Source organism: Canis aureus, chromosome 2 (genome assembly GCF_053574225.1).
Source record: "Canis aureus isolate CA01 chromosome 2, VMU_Caureus_v.1.0, whole genome shotgun sequence".
Lineage (NCBI taxonomy): Eukaryota > Metazoa > Chordata > Mammalia > Carnivora > Canidae > Canis > Canis aureus.
In genome coordinates this window covers 51,999,475-52,022,763 of record NC_135612.1, presented here as the reverse complement: position 1 = coordinate 52,022,763, position 23,289 = coordinate 51,999,475, and the positions used below count along the sequence as shown (strand labels likewise).

General features: G+C 42.5%; 1 protein-coding gene across 3 annotated transcripts in view; it reads left to right on the top strand.

Annotated features, from left to right (window-relative positions):
• Window positions 1–23,289, top strand: part of NTRK3 (neurotrophic receptor tyrosine kinase 3) — a 384,145-nt gene that overhangs the window by 325,820 nt on the left and 35,036 nt on the right. For all 3 annotated transcript variants that reach the window (XM_077871684.1, XM_077871673.1, XM_077871694.1), the window contains one exon: window positions 1,291–1,534. In XM_077871684.1, coding sequence (XP_077727810.1) covers window positions 1,291–1,534 — 244 coding nt within the window. The remainder of the gene's footprint in view (window positions 1–1,290; window positions 1,535–23,289) is intronic.

Genomic DNA, 23,289 nt, shown 5'->3' with positions numbered 1-23,289 from the left:
TAGATTCAGCAGTGCGTTTAGCCCCAAGTGCCACAGGCAAGGCTACAGAGAACTCCTGAGTACTACTGTCATGCTCAATAGAAGGGAAGAGAGAGGAAAAGAGTATAGAAGCCATTTGGTGGCTTTTAGGGTCAGGCTGCAGCTCCTCTCCTGGTAGATGGGAGCGCAGGCTTGGCTGCTGATGCCCCTTCCTTGTGATCTGACGCAGTAACTTTCCTTGGGAGAGGCGGAGTAGGAAGACTCCACAGGAGACAATAAAATGAATGTGTTCATGCTTAACGACCCCTTTCAGTGGAGAATTGGAGAAGCAGTAAAACAGGCCGAGGTCTCGCTGTATACCAGGGCTCCTTGGTCCACAACTTCATAAATAAGGGCTCTGGGTGTGGTTACAGCTCATTGGGTTTTCTGGAAAAAAGAGTGAATACTAAAAGTGACCGATATGACAAGGCAAGGTGTTAGGATAACAAATCTAAGGCATTGATTTGGGATGGAGGGGGAATTGGGGCTTCCTGGGTCTGAAGGGTCTCTCCATCCAGCTCTGCCACCAACAAATGTTGTCCAATCCTAGGCAGTGTGGTGGACAGGGTGGAAATGTGAACGCAAGGCTCTTGCTACCCACAGTGTGGACTGCCCACGGGCAGCATCAGCACTGGGAGCTTGTCAGAAACGCAGATGATCGAGCTCTGCCCTGCCAATCAGAATCATAAGGGGCGGGGCCCAGGAATCTCTTCAGTCAGCCCTCTTGATGCTCCATAAAGTTTAAAGCTCTCTAGAGCCACATGCCTGGTTTCAGTGCCTCCCCATTACCCATAAGGCCACTGTGACACTCCTGTGACTTTGGCCAGGTGACCTGATCATTTTGTGCCTCAGTTTCTTTAACTCAAAATTAGAGGGGAAGGATTAAGTGAATTAATAGATATGAGATCTTTAGAGCAGAGCTTGGAACACTTAAGGGCTCTGGAAGAGTTAGTTGTTATCTTATGATTTTGTAGTGGGTATCTAGAGCCGGGGAAACCTCAGGATAGCATTAAGATACTGAAAAGAGTAGGTTTATTTCCTGATCTATTAGAGTATGTCTGCATCATTTATTTGAGAATCTGGTTGTAGTGTTGTACTCACATGTACATTCACATAATGTAATGTTGGGTAAATAGAAATAGGCAATAGATCGGCTAAGAGAGATTTTATCCATTTCTATGGTGTATTCCAGAGAACAGGGAATCAAGAAGGCTCTTCCCCTTGATCTCCTGAATTCTCTCTGTCCCCTGTCTTCTCCCCCACCCCTCACAGGGCCCATGGGCCGGATGCTATGATCCTTGTGGATGGGCAGCCACGCCAGGCGAAAGGTGAGCTGGGGCTCTCCCAAATGCTCCACATCGCCAGTCAGATCGCATCAGGCATGGTGTACCTGGCCTCCCAGCACTTCGTACACCGGGACCTGGCCACCAGGAACTGCCTGGTTGGAGCCAATCTGCTGGTAAAGATCGGGGACTTTGGCATGTCCAGAGATGTCTACAGCACCGATTACTACAGGGTAAGGTGGCTTTTCCAGCTGCAGGACTCAGCAGCAGAGCTAACACCTTGCTCACATGTCTTTGTCATTGTCCATTAACCCTGTCACTCTGGAGAACACACATATGCACCTGTGCCTAGACATACACGTGATGGTTATCCTTTGGCCACTCCCACATCTTGACATACCTGTTTATTATTTTCTCGATAGCTCATGCCTCCCGTCCTCTTGGACATTTAATTTGACAGTATGGTTACATTGCAATGACATATGCGTTGTGTTCTTATTTACATCAGTACTCATTCTTCATGCAAACAGACTCCTACATATATGTGTATGCCCAAATACACACATAATCAAGTTCAACTTGGTACCACATTTTAACACTTCCAACTCAGTCCCTGATTCAGCTTTACGCACAACACATTTTATTCTCTGAAATTATCTGGTGACTGTGTAGGCTTATCTTGTCTTCAAAGCTACATCTTGATGAGAAGCCAGAACCCACAGAAAGTAGCAAAAATCATTAATGTCCTGCTGAGCAGAATCGCCTGAACGATTTAGGAAAGATGAAGCAAGAAAGCATGTTATTGTTGCCAACTTTGGAGAGAGTTGCAGGATGGCCTTAGAAAAAGCTTTGTGATTGTGATAGGAGGCATCATATTCAATATTACTTCTATACAGTGGTATGTTTTATGTTAAGAGGTATCTTATTTTGCTCCCAGAATTATTTTTTTCTCTTAGTCTTTGGAAAGCCACTTTCGGTGGATTACTGAACGGTTTTGACAGTGTTATTACTGCCAGGGAAAGGACAAGTGGGCATGAGTATAATTTACCCCAAAAGAGGGAAATATGGGTAAAGCCTGAGACGCAGAGGTGCCCTAACCTTTGCAAACTGATTGAAAGCTACATACCTCAAGAAATATGGAAGATTTACTTCAGGGACATTGAATGAGTGAAGAATTTGGATCAGTGGTATATGAAGAGGGGAGGACACAGTTCTGGAAGTTAAGAGGCATGGGAGCCATTGGTTTTGTCTTCTTTGTAGGGAATGAATGATCATATTGTGAGTCAAAGAGCCCAGATAGGATTGTCTTATTGGCTTAAGCATGGTGGACTACAAGGCTGGGAGTTTGGGGCTGGCATGTGCATTTCAGTTCTATCTACATGCTCCTGATGGCTTTGCTTAAACAACATTGCCTAGACATTAGAACTGGTCACTCAAGACATTTCATTTTAGCCATGGCCTGAAGAAAAATGAAATATTTGAGAAATGCCTTCAGTGGCTAGAAAGTGATGTGTGCATGGTACAACCAAAGGATGGCAGATGATATACTATCAGGAGAAAATAATGAGGCAAAGTAGACCAAACAGCAGGGAAGGTAGTATGTCTAAGCAAGTTGGGCAGTTTCTCAAGCCACCCACCCTGTCCAACATCCCCAAATATGACAAAGGGAACACAGTGTAGCAGTAACCACAGATGGATGGCCAGGGCAGGAAACATCGAAGCAGAATATTTCTTTAGCATCTAGACTAATTTTTTTTTTTTTTTTTACTCATTTCCAACAGAGACATTGGTGTGGTTGCTAAGGGCCCATGGGCCATAGATTTCTTTAGTCAAGCTGGAGTTGGCACCATTTAATTGCCTTTGTGCTCTCTGTAATGGGGTTTGCTGGCTTATCTGGCTGAGCTCAGATTTATGTTGGTGTTGATAAAAGCATGGGACGGATCATCGTTTTTCTGAGGCAGATGTGTCATTATGAAAATCTGTTCTCAACTGGCTTTACCACGGTCCTGGGAAACAATATCTGACCAGAATGGGTGCAAATTCAGCTTTGAAGTTTGCACCCATTAATTGGGTGCAATATTTCTTAATATTTCTTGATTCTGATTCTAAAGAGTCTAAAAATCACATCTATCTGTTATCACATGATAATGCTTTGCCCTTGGTTTAACAACTGAGAACTGATGCTCTTTACTCCTAGGAGAGCAAGAAGGGATGAATCCATGTCATTTCTGTGGGTACCAGGGGTGATTGGAACTTGAGGAAGTGAGAGTGAGGTAGAAAACATTCACTCTTCAGGTATCTGCAATTCCTTTCTCATGAATTCTAAGCCAGGTGTAAGCTGAGGCCAACTGGCTTGAAAATGTGTGTCTTTGGTCCCAAGGAATATGAAATAAAAAAGAGAGCTATTGTAGTAAAAAACAGTGCCCTATGAGAAAACTGCATATCCCACTGATGGTGGGTAGATATTATGTTTTCCATATTCCAAGAGTAGTATGTATCATATCTTCATGTTCAGTTGCTCACAACATCCTAATATATTCACAGCTCCCCCTCCCTCGCCCTCTGTAAAACAAAAGGTAGAAGCAGATTTTCTAGAGGTCATATCAGTAATGAACTCCAAAGTCTCGTGTCCAAATTGGAAAACATCAGAGTGACCAAGGCATTATTTTTTGGGACCTAATCTTACCTAACACTACCATTAGCAGCCTTGGGACCCCAGTGCACCTCCCATAATCTCTCTTTAGTTTTCCCACTAAAAAAATGAGGACAAATATAGTCTCTTGGCAGAATTATTTTGATGTTAAGCAAATTAATTTGTGTAAAGAGCCTAGAATACATTGCTTACTGGATAAACTATTGTTTCCTACATACCCAAGGCAGGAGAAGCACAGGGATAACCTGATTTCCAAATGTAATTCTTGGGTCAGAGAGAAAGATCTTCTGGCCACTGGAAAATAAACTGGGATCATGCAGCTGCCCCAAAGATATAGAATCTTTAAGTTGACCCACCTCTGGAAACTTCCCTCCTCAAGGTTTCCACTTACAGACTGGAGCATCAGTACTTACTTGCTTATTCTTCTGGTCAGTGTTTATATGGTCCTCATGATCATAGAGCTAGAGCTAGGCTCATGTTCAGGTGATTTACAAAACATTTTTTTGTTTGGTACACCAGTTGAGGCTCTGGGGGAATGCAGTGATTTATTATATAGCAGGAGCACTGAAGGATTCTCTCTGCAAGCTGACATCTGGGACAGATTTGCTACTGTAGGTTACTGAAAACTGTTGAACCTAGGAGTTTGCTAGTTTCTGGTGCCTGATTCAGTTAAATGCAGATAATTTGGGCCTCCCTCTTTGTGTGTGTGTGTGTGTGTGTGTGTGTGTGTGTGTGTGCGTGAGCACTCCTGAGTATTCATCTGCCCGGTACAGAGTCCAGGGTGTATATATAAGAGCAGGGAGAGAGATGGAGATAAGCTCCTTTTTATATTCTTTCTTTTTTATTTTTAATTTCTTTAAAAAGTACCATCTGGCTCATATATGAATGACATGCAAACGATTTACAAAGGCGATCTTGCTAATTTCCTGTTACATATTTAGAAAGAGAAAACAAACATCTCTGTATTAGAGTTCCATGACCATTTATTCTCTCTTTTTAAGACTATGGCCTGGTGACAGATACCTTTTCCTCCTGTGGTCACTCACTCTACCATCCTGAGATTGTTTTTAAATTGGCTTGGACAAGTGTGGGTTTTTGGTACCATTATACCTTTCTCAGAATATCAGATGACACTAAGAAATTAGAGGTCAAATCTAGAATCAAAGAAAGTTTTGAGAGTCCTGAAAGGGGGTGGGATTTATTTGGAGGGGAGGCCATATGCTGAGGTATGGGAAGAGCAGGATCAGAAGGCCCTGTGCTCTGATCCTCCTCATCCAGAGGATCAGGAGTGTGCCTGCCTGTTCACCTTGTTATCTTCTGTGCCTACCACTGGTAGGCATCCAATATGAATGAACAAAGTCAGAATGGGAGTTCAGAGTTAGGCAAGAAGTAGGTTAGGCCAGACCAAGAGGAACTTAGACAGGCAAACAGATGCCTACCTAAATGAGGTAAGTCTTTGCAGATGTTGTGGGGAGTCTGTTATCTAAGCGAGTAGAATCAGTATCTGGGGACAATATCTGGAGGAGGCAGGTGACTGATAGTCTGGGTCAAGGATGGCTCGAAGTTAGAGATAGGGGATAGAGCCAAGTGTCTGGGAGATACGAGAGAAGGTATGCCAAAATCTAGGCAGACACACGTCTGGAGGACATAAAGCAGGTCTGGCAGATGATAGCAAGTTCTGGGTTCTAAGCTGGAGATTCCAGATCAGGATGCCTAGAAACCCCTGAGGAGGATGATAACGGTAACCCTTAGGACGTGGGAATAATTTGGAGTAAACTGATTTGACTGGTAGAATGTTTGATTTTATGGATACTATAATGGCAGTGATGAACAAGTGTCATCTTTTGGACCTATGCTATCTGAGTTTGCATCTCAGCTCCTATAATCCCTGACTATAGGACCTTGGTTATGTTATTTAACCTTTCAGTGCCCCAGACTATAAAAATGGGGCTACTGGTCCCTATCATATTCATTTACTATGAGGATTAAGAGTTAACTAATATAAAGCTCTTAAGGTGATCAATGTTAAATAAATATTAATTACTGTTACTATAATTAGAGCTAAAATAAAAATGTCTTCCCAATTCCAAAATGGGCATTTGGAATAAGGCTTACCTAAGTGCATTAGTTAAGATAGGTCAACTGCTATAGCAAGTAGATGCAAAAATATATATAATGGTTCAACACAAATAGAAGCCTATTTCTAGGTCATATAACGGTATGAGCAGATGAACTTGTGGGAGAAATAGCCTCCCCGCCATACACTTATTCAGGCTGATGGAGCTCTACTCTCTTCCTTATATGGTATCCTTGGTCACCCAAGATATCCATTCCCATTCCACAGCTAGAAGGGGAAATGGGCATGAAGGAATCCATGTGGTTAATGGACCTGACCTGGAAGTGGGGCCTGTCACTTCTCATGGCAAGAACCCAATCATATGCATTTGTAAGGGAGGCTGAGAAATGGAGTGTAGCAATGTCCTCAGGTAGAAGAGAAGAACATGGGTTGTAGTGAGCAACTGGCAACCTCGTACACATTATGGGTGAAGAAAAACTTTCTCTTCCAACATTCCACAGCATATCACCCTGTGTCTGATGATTTATCAGGAAAGTTAGGACAAGATATTTACGTTCCACTGCTGTTCCCATCCTGAAGATGGAGACGATTATCCTGAGATGCCTCTTTTATCCTCTACTTGCAAAGTCCTGGTATCACATGACATTTGTAAGCAATAGGGGAGCTTAGCCCAGCCTGTCATTGCTTTTGTTCGTCCCCCTGGAAAGCAAAAAAGGCATACCGACAAGAAAACACATTGAATTGATTGGGTGGGGAAAGAGAGGGAATGTTCCAAATCAAAGGGAATCCAAGTTAATAGAAAAGAAAATACATTTTCAAAGTTTTGAGTTGACTAATTAATTAGTTTTTGGTCTCAAGTGGGGAAGCCCATGGATGAAAATCAAGTAGCTGGCAGTGTGGTAAGGAGAGCCTTAGCTATGAAATAACTTGTAATTTACTTTTACCTTTAAAAGCTAGTGATGGTGATTTAAGCTAACTGACTTTCAGGATTACATGGAGCCACCAATACTCCTTGCTCTTTGTTGGGGTTTTGGGAAGCTTACCCAGTAACTGGCACCCCTATACTCTGCTCAGATTCTGAGTTCTGAGCTCTTTGAGACAGAGAACCCAGGCAGATGGAGATTATAATGTGCACTTGTATAGTGATAGAACAGTTGCAGATGGTGGCTTCACTGTGCAGCAACAATGAGCTCCCTCATACTGAATTCCCAGACTAGACTTTCTGACCTGTCATGGCAGCCTGGGAATATTTCAGGCTTTGCCCTACTAGGACAGAACTCTTGAGGCTCCTTTCTATTCTCTGTAGACAGGCAGATGCCCATCAGATGGGGGAAACGGTGTGGCCTATATGTTGGCTCCCACCAGGCAGAAAAGTTGTTCCTCCCAAGGGTAGGATTCATGCTGAAGAGGTGTCCAGTTGTTACTCTTGGAAATCTGAAACAGTGTAAAAAGGGTAGGTCTCTTACAACTCTGTTCATCCCCACCTGGATAAGTGGCTGACAGCCATCCTGAGGCCAAGAGTAGGGAGACTTGACCTCCTGCTTCACTGCCTGGGAGAGGGTTAGTAGCTGGGCATACTGGTCCTTGAGGGGTGCTGACCAGTAAGCCCAGTTTAGAGAGGGCTTAGCCAGCTTGTCCCTGGGGTTTCAGCCATTAGGTTTTCCTTAGACCTAGGCACCATGGTAGGAAAAGTGATTCTGACTATCAGAAGATGAGGGTCTCATGCAGGCTGTCCAGGGGCCAGAGCCCAGTTACTGGGCCTGATCTTTCCTTTGCTATTGTTGGATATCTTAAAAATTTGTTACCTGTATTCCTATTTATTTGGGGGAGAACAATAGGAAGAGGTTTATATTCCTAAATAATGTGATGGACTCATCTCTTATTTTTTATAAATATGTTTTTATTTGGAATAATATTAGATTTCCAGAGAAGTTGCAAAGATGGTAGAGAGAGTTCCCATATGCACTTCACCTACTTTTCCCTACTGTTGGCTATGGTACATTTGTCAAACCTAAAAAAAATCCACCTTGGTATAAATTTTTTTTTTCTTGGTGTAAATTGTTAACTAGACTTTGTTTGGACTTTATTGATTTTCCCACTAATATTCTTTTTAATGTCCCAGCGTCCTTTTCAGAATACCACACTGCACTTAGCTACATTGTTCTTTAAAGGCAGTAGGACTTTTATGGTTGAAGCAGAGGTGAGGGGATCTACTACCCTATTGTAGAGCCTATCCTATGGTCTGCTTTGCCCTGGGGCAACCCTTCATTCACCTTTCAGAGGCCCTAGAGTTCCAGAGATTCCTGTGTTCTGGAAGAGGGTTAGGTAGGCTATAAGAGGCTGCTGAGGAATCCTATTTGGTCCGTAGCTTGTAACTCCAGACTCTTAAAGGAACCCTTTGACGCTGTGCAGACATTGGTCACTGTCTTTAGAGAGTAAGTAGATAGGATTAGAGTCCACTTTTTCTGATATAGGTTAGATTAGGAGGCTAAGGGAAGGTTTGGGACTCCTTAGGTTCCCTGTCCACCTTGGAAGAGGGTGCCCCATGCTGGCAGAGTGACATGGCCACAAGTAGACATCTGGGCATGCTTGAGCTTCAGTCGCCAGAATGTCTGCTGTAGGACTTGGTGCCACAGTACACACATCCTGAGTGAAATCTGAAAAACAACTTAAATGCTAAGACCCATTCAGTTGCACAAAGCTACAGAGGGAATTAACACGGAGGAAGGTGTGGAGGATAGATTTGTGCTAATTATAGGTATTACAACCTTGATTCCTTGATTAAAGCCAATGGATTTGCACAATAATTGTCCAAAAAATATCAGACATGTTGGAATTCCAAGTGTGTTGAGGGACAGGACTGCTGTTTAGGATATCTTGGTCTCAATGTGTCCAGTTAGAGGCTTCATTTTCATCTATAAAATCTGGGTTTTAGATCCTGGTTTTATGGTCTCTTAAATTTTACTCTCTATGGGACTAAGTTCCAGGGGTAATGATAACTGAGCTAAAGGCTTTGTTTCTTCAGAATAGAAGGAGATAGGACTGATGGTACAAGAATAAAGCCAACGTTCTCTCAAGCAAGTCTCTGTTATTGCTTTGCCCTGGAACATAGCTGCTCAATATCCCAGCCCCCTATCCTCTTCCAGATGAAACAAGGAAACAACCTCCAGTCTTTAAATAGTCTCTCCACACAATATCTGGATCTACTTTAGTGATTGAAATTTGCTTTCTTCCCTTCCCTCTTCTTCCTCTTTGAGTTACTTAGGGTAAGTGGACAAAAATCAGCCTTGTGGGCATAAGAATTGCTGGGCAGACTTTCTTGATTTTTTTTTTTTCAGTGATGGGAATTACTTGGATTCTTGTGCCCATCTCAGCACTTCCAGACCTCCAACCTTCCTAGACTGTATTATACTTTATTCCAACACAATGGTAGTGCTAGGGACATCAACCTGCAACTACAGCATTCCACAAAGTTCAGAAGTTAACATAGGGTGGGATATGGTGTTTTGAGCCATGGAACGCTTCAGCAATCTGGTATAAAGTGACTTGGAGAGGACATGATGACCAAGAAGTTGAGGTACAAACAATGGGACTCCAGTAATGAGGTAAAGGAGTTATTTTGGGCATCTCCCCACAGAGGCTTTGGAATGCTACTGCTGGGAGATACCCTCCCATCTTTGCTTATGGGGTCTTGGCAACCTGTGACTCATGTGGTGACTAGTATGCAGTACCAGAGGCAGAGGCAGGAAGCCTAGGTTTAGTCCCTGTTGTGACCAGTGATGTGGAATAAATACCTTTCTTGCCATGGACTTGAGTTTACCATATGTAATATAGGCCCTTCTTGTCTTTCTTCATCATTGTCTTGAGATTTCTCATCTCTTCACAAGTACTGGCCATCCCAATAGCATTATTTTCTCTCACTTCACAGAAACTTGGTTGGGAGTTTGATGGGTATTCTGCGGTTTTGTCTGAAGATTCATTGACAGCTTTACTGATCCTTTTCTTGGATGGAGCTTAAAGAGCTGGATTCTGGTTCAGCCACTTACTTACTTTGGTGATATTGATTTAGATCAGTATTCTTGACTCTCAGCTTACAAGGTTGGATTAGATGTATAGTTTTCCAACACTTTTTTTTCTTGAGATTTTATTTATTTGAGACACACAGAGAGAGAGAGAGAGAGAGAGAGGCAGAGACACAGGCAGAGGGAGAAGCAGGCTCCATGCAGGGAGCCCGATGTGGGACTCGATCCCGCGTCCCCAGGATCAGGTCCGTGGCTGAAGGCGGGGCTAAGCCGCTGAGCCACCTGGGCTGCCCCCAACACATTTTTTTACATAGCAGTAAAACATTTTCTTCAGATGGCCCTTAGAAGATGGGTAGATAGATAGATAGATAGATAAACACAAACTGCCTCAGTTGAAGTGGAAAAACACTTAGAGCCGGTGTTCTGCTACCTCTGGTCTTCCCCCAGCTGTGGGCCTCTTGTAGCACTCTGTGGAGGGGCTTCCATGCCCTGCAGGGCTGATCACTGGGACCCCTTCTATAGGCTCCCCAGTTAAGATTTAGAGCATGTGTTATGTGTTCCAGCCACACATAATAGTGATGTGAAGAAGAAGAATAGTAGCAGCAGGGAATCAGTGAATGACTGACTGAATTTTAATGAATAGCTTCATCTCTGTGGCTCATCAGTTGACCATGGAAGCCCTTACACCCAAACCTGCTGAAAGAGAAATGCTTGTTTTATACATGCTCATTGTAGGGCTTTGTGCTTGCACACCAGCCTCTTAATGTTCTGCCTGGAAGGAAGAAGGTCTTCTGAGACCTTGCAAAGAAGTAAGCTGCCAGGGATTATTAGCCTTCATTTTGTGGAGGAAACTTAGAAAGGCTTGCTGATGTTTTTAAGACCCTGAGACTTCCCAATAGTAAAGTCAGTGGTAGAGCCTTAGGCATTAAAATGAGGAATCCACTTTGTACATCTGCTGACCTTTGTCCATGCTAGTTTATTTCCCCTTGTGCCAAATCCTCTAGCCATTGAGAAGGTCCGTGTGCTGGGGACAGAATTTAATTCAATTCCCTGACTATGCGTGAGGATGAATAGAAAGCAATCTGTGTTTCCAAGGAAATTAAAATTTCATAGGGAATATAAAGCAGGATGAAAATTTGTAACTCCTCCACAAGCCAGAGGGAGGAAAATCATACAAAAGGGTTACCAATTTCAAAAGCCTATTTAATCAGAAGGATGACGTGGGTCTTAAGTGGTTGGTGGGTAGTCAGTGGGTTGAATTTTAGGAGGACATTCCTGTCAGAGGGGTTAGTATGAGCAAAGGTATGGAGATAGGTTGGGTTGGAGGCAAGCAAACCAGGAGGGTGATATAGAACAGCATGTCACTCAACAGGATGAAAGTGCAGACGTGTAGAAGATACATAGAAGGAAATGTTTGTAAAAAAAAAAAAAAAAGAAAGAAAGAAAAAGGATGGGGCTATTGTGGCAGGTCTTGAAAGGCCAGCTATTCTGATGTGGGTGCCAATGGACAGTCATGGAAAGTGTGTCATTGAGGGAGGCTGTGTGTGAGGACAAGTCATCAGGCAGTAGCATATAGGATAGACTGCAGGAACTCAGGAGCATTAAGGCAGGTCAGGGCAGTAGTCCAGGCAAGTCCACAATGAGGCCTTGTGCCCTGGAGGTAGTAGTGGAGTGTGGAAGAGAAGCCATCAGAATCAGTAGGGTCTGGGAAGGTCAACTGAAGGCCAGGGCCTGGGCACTCAAAGCCTCTTACGGTTTTCGATCATAACCTTGAAAAAGAAGAACAGTAAAATTGAGGGTCAGGATGGATATTTTAACAAATGCATCTTTTAGGCCACCTATCCCAGTGTGCATCCCTCGAGTGTTAGAAACAGATGAACAAATGCTAGATCATTTCATTTTAAGAAACATGAAGCTGGAAGGAGCCTTAAATGTCATCTGTTTCACCCCTGTGGCCCCAGGCAGAACAGCATCAAAACCACCCCAGACAGATGGTTTGCTCACTCTATTCTAGTACATCTCCTGGGATTCCACAGGTCCCCCCTTATTCCTTCCAGATGTGGCGAAGGGAAGTCATTATCAGTGAGAGATTTATCTTTTTCTTTCTAATTTGTAATACCCTTTAGAAGTGGGACATTCTCAATTATGTCTAGCCAAAATTCTACCTGCTATAAGGTAAGTCTCTTTCATCCTATACTCTTAGGCGAGATAAACATGGTTTATATTACAAAGCAGATATTATAACACTAGGAAAATGCTAAGAAGCTCATTGAAACCAATATGGCCTTTTCATAGATAATTGGATGTATTTTGTTCACTGGGTGTATCTTGACTGGTGAGGAATCTGTGGAATATATGTATCTCCTTCCCTTGCCCTGCCAAAAAATTACATACTTTTCCTGAAAGCAGTTCCCAGTGGTCTCTCCTAAACTTGGTTTCATCTCCTTGTAATTCTGAAATTTGGCTGTTTTCTTCCGTCTGTGATGGTCTTGAGAGGTACAGGACGGGTGCTGTCATAGTCCGCCTTACTTCTACAGGGACAGGTACTAGAAAATAAGACAGGGAGGTGCCCCATCAGAAGATTCTGAGCACTTGAGGCATGTTTACACTGGAGCTCATCCTGAAGAAAAGAGAGGCAGAGGCAGTATCCTAGGCTTCTGAACCAGGTGTGGATTCCTTTCATTCCTCTCTGTTCCAGCGGAGGATGGGCTGGCAGTGGCCTGCATTTTAACAGACCCTGTTTGGGCTCCTGAAGTGTAAAAGGCTTTTTTCCCCCCTGAGGCAAACTGAATACATAACATATAAAGATACATAAATTTCCATACAAATATCTTCTTTACCAGCTGTAATTAAGATATTTGCATGTAAAGAGAACAGTGTGTTCCTTGACTTCCTCCTGGTAAAGAATTGTATTTTTCTCCTAATCCTCAAAACCCAAGACTTTGTGATCTGTTTGTTTCTAAACAGAAGGAGGAGGAGAAGGAGGAGGAGGAGGGAGATGAAGAGGCAGAGGACTGGGTCAGTATAGCATCTGAAATTCAGAATTTTAAACACAGTCCTGGTTGTTTTTGTTTTCAGGTTTAGCTAATCCCACAGGACAAAGCTGAGGTGGGGGTTTGGTGGGGGGGACTGAAGAGAAAGTGGGCAGAGCACCTGCTAATGCTGGAGTCAAGTAGATATGCCTTTGAATCCTGAGCTTCTGGTTATGAGCTTTGCGACCTTAGGAAATTTTCTTAAATTCTCTAAGTTTTAGATTCTCATCTGAAACAGAGAGGGAGAGAGAGGGGACAATTTCTTCTTTTTAGGCAGATTAAATAAGATAATGTATGCAAATAGCCTGGTACCTATTAGGCACTCAATCAATAGATGGTAATTATTATTCTATGTAAGTGAAAAAGGAGAAATTATATATAAGAAATTTTAAATAATTTAAAATTACAAGCCAAGGTATTTCCTATGATGGTCTTTGGTGCTGGATACTAAAATTGGAGGGGAGGAGAGCCTGGAGAGAACTCAGGGAAATAAGAAGCAAAGCTACTTACTCCACTGGGACTGGTTTAGACATTTGGGTTTGTCTGTTGGAAGTCCGGGAGGAAAGAGAAAGCCTAGAGTAGGTCAAGGGAAGAGATTCCCATTGTAGCATTGGTAGCTCCAATTAAGAGCTAACTTTTGAAAACTGTGGACCATGAGTTCTATGGTAGACAAAGGTCTTCAGAATTACAGCCCATCCTCCAGGCCTTCTAAGTGTGTGCCATCCCTTATTGCCCCAAAGGGAAGATTTTGGGATCATGTGCACTGGAGCCTTGGAGATACAGATAATATCTATAGACATATAGATAAGATATAAATATAGATATTAGATAGAGGTATACAGGCAATGTATATAGATCTATATAAGGCTAGTTTAAGTCTAGTCCTCCTTCCTTTCTCTCTTGTTGTTAAAGGCATGATGGTCGCTGATTTCTATGTGCATAAAATGGTTGGAGAAGAACTGTTGAAATGTTGGCTTGGGTACTGCTGGTTTTATCACCAATTCCATCACACTGTTACCACCAGTGTGACCAGTATAGTATGCTTAGTAAATGATCATGTACACTCTAGAGAAAAAATGAGTCAAGTTCATCAACATCCCAAAGTTGATTGGCAGGGATTGGTCAGTATGCCATCCCTCTCATTCTGCCAGTCACCATGACAAGCATGGCTACTTTTTCCCCATTGATTTATGTTCTTTAGCCTCTACAGCCAGGAAGGACCTTTGATTTGTGGCCCAGTTTGCTCTTGAAGTTGATCATATTCATACCCAATGGTTGTCAACCCCTAGCTTCCTGATCTTTGTATTGCCTTTTTTATTCATGTCCTTGCCCAAATGTCTATTTGGGTACATGCATGTACTATGGTGAACGCCATACCCTAAATTTCCTTGAAAGCAAAGGAACCTACTCTGTTTTTATGAAAATGCTTAATAAAAGTGCTTAATTAAAAATATGTAATCCTATGTCAAATGTTTATAATGGGTAAGGAATAATGGCCCAAGCATTTAATTCATTTTAAATGGATCCCTATAAGTCCCCCCTTGCCATACACCAATAATCAGTGTGTGGGGACTCTGGGTAGATACATCTATCTGGATCTGATTCCCCACCAAAGGGCCAAACATCTGCTTATCAGTGAAGAGGCCTAAGGGGATACCTCAATAATTAAAACACCCATGAGACTGCAGTTAGCACCTGAAGGACAATTTATTAATGCACACAGGGGGCCAGATTATTCAAAGGCTATATGATCAAAGCATTCACTCTCAGTAAGCCAGTCTGTGTGGGAAGCCTGATCATACTGAGAAGGTTACTTAAAGAAGAAGTCAGAGCAAGAAAGTCAGATGAATCAAATTGTCAGTAGCATCCGGCTAAGAAAGACTGATATACCCATATCCATTTGATAACAGCAACCCCTTGGCTTCCCAGTAGGTTCAGAAATACTCCAAATCTTCTGCCCAAATCTGCCCCTTTCCCCCCACTGAAGCCAGGAAAGGATAAACATTGCCATCATCCAATTCCATGTCTACTCTCTTTCCAGGTCTCTATGACCAGCCAATGCCCCTTCTCAGACATATTTTTTTTCCTTCATTTGTATCCATCAGGGTACAATTGAGCCATGATTGCCTGGAAGCCACTCAAGCTCTTTCAGATGACCTTGGGCATATATTCTTGTTTTCATCCATTTTATGCTGATCCTAAAGAGACCATCGTATATTCTTCATTTCTAAATATGGAGAAGTCACTTTACTGGTAAAGTCCCTAATGCTTTCCATGTTGCTATATTTCCTCTATACCTAAAACAGGACTTGTTGCTTTCAAATCTAATTGCTTTGATACCAAATATATGCTTCAGGGATGGCAAGTAGATCTCAGGTACCAGTAATGATTGTTGTTTTTCAAGATAGCATGATAAAAAGTTGGTGGTTGCATCTAGAATCAGTGAAAAAGCATGTGGGATTAATTGGTGATGCCTACCATGGGTGTCATATTGTCCTAGTCCTGGCATATCCCATCCCAATCAGTGCTTTCAATTCAAGGATTGTACATGAACCTTTTACTCATGCTCAAACCTTAGCTTCTCAGAATTGGAGGGATCCACTAAAGCGTAGGTATGAGTTTATCAAATGCTTCTATCTGTGTTAAAGGATCATGTACAGAGGGAGGACTTTGCCAGGTAGGCCTGAATTACTGGGACTAAGGTTTCTATGCGCAAGTTTACATAGATGAGGCTAGTATCCCAATATCCTAAACTATCTTCTACTTCCTTTTTATTACTCTTCACTTAAATGTTTTTGTTGTTGCTAGTTTTCTTTTTTCAAGACCTTATGCTTTTCTTGGTAGATATCTTCTACTCTGCCAAAATTTGTTTGTGGTCTAGATATAGCTTTTCCTCCCAGCTCTGTACCACCTGCAACTTTCATCAGTGTACCAGCAATTACTTTAAGCATATTTTTAATTTTTTGGAATGTTGGATAGCTCAAGACTTGGGTTTGCTGCTGGAGTCTTGTTCTCAAGCAGCTGTTGATTCAGTTATCAACATTTATGACTCCAGCCATTTGGACTCTTCTACACACATTAACCTCTTTGTTCATAAGTATTTTGTGAGAGTCCTTGATAAACCCCTGAGTAAAATTTGGGTAAGCAGTCTATGCTGGCAAATTTATGAAATTCTGACTAGAAATAAACTTGGAGATGATGTTGTCAAACTCACTTATTTAGCAGATGGGGGACACTGAACCCCAGAGAAAGAGCAGGTGTCTCTCAAGTTCATGCATGTATTTAGTAGTAGAATCCAGGCAAGAATATTGGTGTTCTATCTCAGATCCAGTGCTACTCTCTGATCATCATCAAAGTATGTAGAGGTCAATTGGGCCAGTATTATCATTCCTACTTACAGACCAGTGAACTGAGGCTTGGAGAGATTAATTAATATTCAGATTACACAAAAAATTAGGGCAGGACAGACTTGGGTTCACTGCTCTGAATCATAGGTAAGTTTTTTTAAGGAATGTGAGGTCATTTTTGAATAGAAGTTTTGAGTAGTGTACCAGTACAGTATGGTCTTTATGAGGTTTGGTAGACTTCAGAATTAGAAATGTGAACCTATAGTAAGCCAGTTCCATGATCTGTTTTCTAGTTGGGTTTTGTGGCAAAGATATTTAAGGAAGAGGAGGGAAACACTGGGGGTGAATCAACAAGAAAAGAGACCCTAATTTAAGGAGTTTGGAGTCTCCAAGGTACCAGTAAAACAAGCACCAGCAAGGTGATTTGGGCCAATTATAGTCCCCAAAATATAACATAGATTGGGTGAAACTGAAGAGTAGGGAAGAGATGCCAGGAACAGGGGAGATGGTCATCAGAGATGAGGAATGCTGCCCTAGTACCTCTAAATATGTTGCAGGAAGTGATTTTCCTTTTTTTACATTTTTATTGTGCAAATGTATTCTCAAGAACATCTGTCAACATGTACTTGTTTATAGTAGTTCAGGGTTTCTGAAGTGGCAGTATCCAGGCCTTATTTCTCTCGTCGCATAACTCCATATCTGACATATAATAGGCTTTCTGCAAATGTCTGTTAAGTGAAATAAACAAAGAGGCAGGTACACCTCTTGGTGAATGATTGAACTGGTATGATATTCTAGGGCACTGCTGTTTGGGACAATCAGAAATCACAAAACCAGGTTTCATCACATTCAAAGATGCCCCTGGGAAATGTCCCTCATCATTTTGGTCTGGTAAATGGGCTCTGCAACATGTTTCCTTATGCACAGATGTGACAGGGCTAGAGAACTCCAGGGTGGTGAAGTGCAGTGCCCCAGACAACTACTTGTATCGTGTGAAAATGGAACGGACCACACAGTTAAGATAGTGGGTTCTTCGTCCCCAAGAGTTTTCCAGGAAATCCACATGACCACATTTTAGAGATGTTATGGAGATACATGCATTGAATATGAGGTTATAGTAGAGGACCTCAAAGTTTTGTTTCTTTCCCAATTCTGAGATCTTGAGTCAGTTCTATAATAGAAAGTGCTTAGATAGGTATAAAGCAGCAAAGTAATTTAAAGAGCCATTATTATGCATGTGCAAGGAACTGTATCAAGTATATATTTCTGTGATGCTATGAAATATTTCACCCTCTTCATATCTACAAATTCACATGTCTGCTTTCTTTTTCACTTCCCTCACACCTCACCATCTGTCACCTGCCCTCTCTAGCCCACTGCTCTCTGTGACTGTCTGTCCCACTCTGAAATGAAGCTGTTCTCCCTTCTTACTACTCTAAAATCCACCATCTCTTCTACATTAAGGAAAAATCTTCATTTGACCTTTCTGCCCCTTCCAACTGACAAATATCTCCTCGAATACTGAAATAGGTCGTTTTATCTTCTGTCTTAATTTTTGGGCTTCTGATCTCACCACTTCATTGACTCTAAATTTTTGGGGTCACTAATTATCTCATCTTGGCAAAATTCAAAAGCCTTCCTCTAAAAAGTCTAATCCTTTTCTGAACTATCTGTTGAATGACATTATTAATAGCTGCCCCATTCTTTCTCCACCCTCTATTCCTCACTGCTTAACATTCTTACTCAGTGCTTTTGTGATGCCTGGCTCTGCGATTTATTACCTGTTCCAGCCATCCTTTACCTCATCCACTGTTTTTTCTTCTTTCTCTCCTTTAAAGTTCTGGTCCTGCTATTTTATTTTATTATTTTATTTTATTTTATTTATTTTATTTTTATTATTTACTTTTTAAACATTTTTTTCTAAGATTTTATTTATTTATCTTTTTAACAGAGACAGAAAGAGAGAGAGCTCACAAGCAGGGGGAGCAGCAGAGGGAGAGGGAGAAGCAGGCTCCTCACGGAGCAGGGACCCTGATGCAGATCTTGATCCCATGACCCTGGGATTATGATCTGATGTGAAGGGAGATGCTTAACTGACTGAGCCACTCAGGCACCCAAGGTCCTGCTGTTTTAAACATTTACATTTTACATTTACATTTTACATTTACATATAAGCATAAATCCTCATGCTTATAATGCCTTTTTGCTTTTAGGCAGAAGCTAGTTGAATTTACATTTTTAGCCTCTACCTCTTCTCTCTTTGATTGCTTAAGCTCTTAGCCTACCCTGAGAATTTGCTGGTGGTTGAGACTTGGCTTGTTGGAGACAAAAGCCGCCATGGCCACCTCTTGCTTTTCAAACAGCCAATTGGCATCAGTGAAAATCCTCTTGGGATGTTTCCCAAAGTTGAGTCATTTTTGAACCTATCTCTTTATGACCTGTACCTGACTCCTTACCTGATTCTGCTCTGCCCTCTCTTCAATGTCACCTGTCCTTTGGGTGTCAGCAGGAGCTTCCCTAGTCCACTCCCTGACCAGACCAATTCTTGGATCAATGCATGCAACCTTCAAACTCAGAGTCATCTTACCCATGCTCCTCAGATCTTCCATCATCCCAGCTGCTTCTCTAAGATATTTGAGTGAATCATCATTTCTCAAAATGATAAATTTCTTACCCTGACCCCCAGTGCCCTCCGACAGTCTGCCATGCTGCTTCCTGACTACTCTTACAAAAAGCCCCCTCAGTTCCACCCCAGCCAGCCTGCCCCCATTCCTTAATGGCACTTGTTCATTTCCAAAGTTCCCTGAGACCTTCTGTATACATTTCCTGTGCTGCTGTAACAAAGTACCACAGACTGGGAGGTTTAAACAACAAAAACTTATTTGCTCATAGTTCTGAAGTCTAGAGGACTGAGACCAAAGTGCCAGCATGCTTGGTGTCTTCTGAGGTTTCTCTCCTTGGCTTGTAGGTGCCATCTTCTCCCCATTATCTTTACCTCCTTTTTCTTCTGTGAATGTCTGTGTCCAAATTTTCCATTCTTGCAAGGACACTAGTCGTATTAGATTAAGACCCACCCACATGACCTTGCTTAATCTTAATTACCTTTCCACATATAGCCACATTTTGAAGTACTAGGACTTAAGCATAATAAATTTTGGGGGTGGAGCGACACCATTCAGCCCATAATGTCTTCTCTTCTCAACTTATCATTTGTTCTTTCATTTCCCTCTCTGTTTCTTTCTCTCTGTTTCTCACTGCTATCAAAACCCAGTGTGCTCACCGGATGGTCTCCCCAGCATCACCCTATTGTTTACACGCAGAGCTGTATTGCTTCATGAACATACTTCTTTGTTGAGTCCTTCTAGTGCTTCTCTGCCTCTGGCTTGACTGAAAGCAGGGGCTATGTCTCTTGTCTTTTGAGCAAGAGGCGCTTGAGAAATGCCATTGCTAAGTCACTGCATATCCCTTCTCAAAGGCTACCTAACATACCCACTTCTCTGACTTCTCAAGAGGCCTTTTAAGAGGAATGAGTTTTTCCCAAGTGATAATGGAGAACGCGCACACTGACTCTGTTGACAGCAAGGAGGAGGAGGGCTGAGGATCCACACAGATGACATCTGGCTAGCTCACCTCCTTTCCAAATTGGACAGGCAGGGAAGGGCATCTGGGAAGGAAGCCCTGAAAGTAGTGATGAATTCAGTGATTTTTCTGCTGGAGACAAGAAGGACAGATATTTCCTCTGAAGCTTTGGAGAGGTGCTATTTCTTTGACTTAAGGGGGTGAAAATTCTGGATAAAACCCACTTCCTTTCAGAATGGTAGTTGGCTGGGAGGCTCATCTTGTTGGAAGTAGAATTGAGCCCTTGGAGGGAAGCCAGTTGGATCTTTTTAGAAGACCAAGAGGAAGACAGCTGGGTGCCATGTATTAAGAGTGGTATGATGGTGTGCCTGCCGAGCTGTGGGTAACATCTCTGGGTGGACTCCTGAGTGAAGGTCCTGGAGCTGGGTTGATGACAGGTCACCTTTTCCCTTAGTGGTGTGAGACGTGTTTGGAGGTTGTGGTCAGGAGAGACCCGCCATTCACTTAAAGATATACCCTCTCCCCTTCTCCTCCCTTCTTTCATCCTCCATGCTTTCTTCCTCTGCCTTCATCCTTTCTTCTCTCTTCCCCTACCCTGCTCTCTCCTCCATTCACTGTCAGGAAGGGCCATGCCAGAAGGGCCCGATCAGCGTGTCATGGCAGCGGCAGAGGCTAGCAGCACCAGCAGCTTCCACAGTGAGTCTGGATTTTGTTTCTGGGACCAGGGGGCTGGGCAGGGCAGTCCATACACAGACCGACAGCTTGCAGACTTTGGAGAGGAACTTCCATGGGCTGGGGCTGCTTCCCACCTCTCCTTCCCTGCCTCCCAGCAGAGGGGCGTCACTTCACTTCCATGGAAGTTTCCTGCCAAAGCCATTGATGTGCTTGGGATGTCTCATGGGGAGGAAGCATGGTGGGGGGGCGGAGGGGCCATAGTCTGCTAAAATTAGGTGCACATCTGGGAGAAGCGCCGGAGTTCAAATGGCTGCCAAGGATTCTGTCCAAGCCTGCGTGTGTGGTGGAGGCTGGAGGCTCTGCATGGACGATGGTTTGGCTGCTTTCTTGCATTTCGGGAAGTGTGACCTTGAGTTTTGAGTACACATTGGGTGCCTACACTCCCTTTAAGGAACTGAAAATGCCACATAGGCTAAAGGGTCTCCCTGTTGACCTCAGATGAAGCTTGTCTAAGAAGTTGAATTAAACGTTCAACTTCTAGTTAGGATAGTTATTACAGAGCCCCATGACTGAGTCATCTCTCTATTTGGGGGAAAGTTTTTCCTATTCCCATGTTAATTTCTGTGGTAATTTCTGGCATGGAGATGGACGTAATGTGGAATCAAAGTTCCATCTGTCTTGCCTTGATCATCAGGCTGAATTGAATGGCTTCCTTCCACTTTTTGCCTAGGGGCTATTTCCTTCTGTTTTGGGAATAGTCCACTTGGGAAAATAGCACCACAGAATTTACCTATCCAGCCTTAAAAATCTCACCCAGCCCTAGGAGGCCACATGTCCATCTTGAGATGTTTTCCCACAGGCCGGATGCCATTTTCAAACACTGAAGGGGTGTGATGTAGTTCATTTTGAAGTGAAAAACCTCCAGTCTCCAGTATGTGATATTATCCTGATTCTGCAGTCTGATGGGCAGGTGCACAGGGATACTTTTCCAATTTCATTCATTTCTCCTATGATACGGTTAGGGAGGTAAATTAGGCATAGCTTCCCAGGTTCTATCAGGATCACGTTTTTATATGTATCTCCTCTTGGCACTGTTACTAATAACAGCATTACAGTTTAGGATTTTTGAACACTAACAGCTGTGTAGAATTAGAGTTTATCAGAATGAACATATTTGCTAGCCTTGTGAGAATTTTGAAAGCAGGACCATTAGAAGAGACTAATCAATCTCTTCTCATGCTTTTAAACATCATATGTATTTCATTTACCTCAGGGTAAAACTCTTGGTTTGAGGAGTTGACATGTTTAATTAAAGTATCAAATTGGTCAAATTTATTAATTAAATTCAACAACTACTTATTATTAATCAACTCTGTATATTTGATTGTCTAAAGTTAGACACCTCTGAGACTGAAAAAGGGAAGCTATTAATAATTAAATCAATACCACAGGCATAAACTGTTACCTTCCCTGGTAAATTGGGACAGAAAGTCACTCTATCTATGTATTGTGAACTATTCGCAGTGCTAGGGGATACAACTGTGATTAAAACAGGCAAAAATTTCTGCCCTTAATAAGAGAAATAGACAATAAAGTAGAATAGATAGTATGTAAGTTCCTTAGAAGAAAAATAAAGCAGAAAAGGAAAAAAGAAGTGTCTGGTGGTGGTAGTGGTGGTGGTGATGGTTGTGTGCATGTGTGTGTCTATCTGCATGTATGTGCACACAATTTTAGACAGAGAGGTCAAAGCAATTGAGTTCCCTAAAGAATGTAGTGTATTTTAGTTTATTTAGTTGATTTAACTTAGCCAAGGAGGGCTCTAATGGCTTGGATAAAATTTTTCTGAGACAAGTCAGATCTAGACCATTTTGAATTCAAAGCAAGAAATACAAACTTCAGAATGACAAAAATGGAGAAGAGAGAATCAGGTGGCCATGGTATCAGAAGCATACCTTGTCTGCTCAATAGTTAGGTTTCACCTCCAACTGTCTCGACTGAGAGGCTGTCAGAAGTGAGCCTGTGGACTTCTCCACTTGGGGGAGCATCTTGTAGAAAGCTCCTCAGTCTTTGACTTGCACTGTCCATTCAGGACCTCTTAAGGGCCTTTCTTCTCCCATTTGCTGTCTTCAGGGGTGGTCAGGGACAGCAGCTTACCTTTCTGAGCACCTACACCAGACACTTTGCTAGGGACTTTGAGCAGGCTAATTTATTTCATCTATACTGTTCCCATGAAGAAGTTATCATGGTGCCACTTTAGGGATGAGAAAACCAATGTTTAAACAGGACACTGGAAAACATTGGAGCTAGGATTTAAGTCTAGGTGGCCCTAAGTCTGAAATCCTGCCTTTACCAGTTAGTCTCAGCATTCACACAAAGAAGATACCCGTTGGCAGGAAGTGGGAGAAAGAAAGGAGAGGTAGGATTTTCTAGGTTACCCCCAAGGTCCTGCGAATGGGCTTCTTTGCATGGCTGGATCAGGAGCAGTAGATATGTTGGGGTGGTGGTCGATGTCTTTGCTGATGGTGCATGAAGGTACAGCAACTTCTGCTGCTTCTCTGTGTGTTGTTGTCATCGGGAATGGGGATAGGCATGGAAGATGTGGG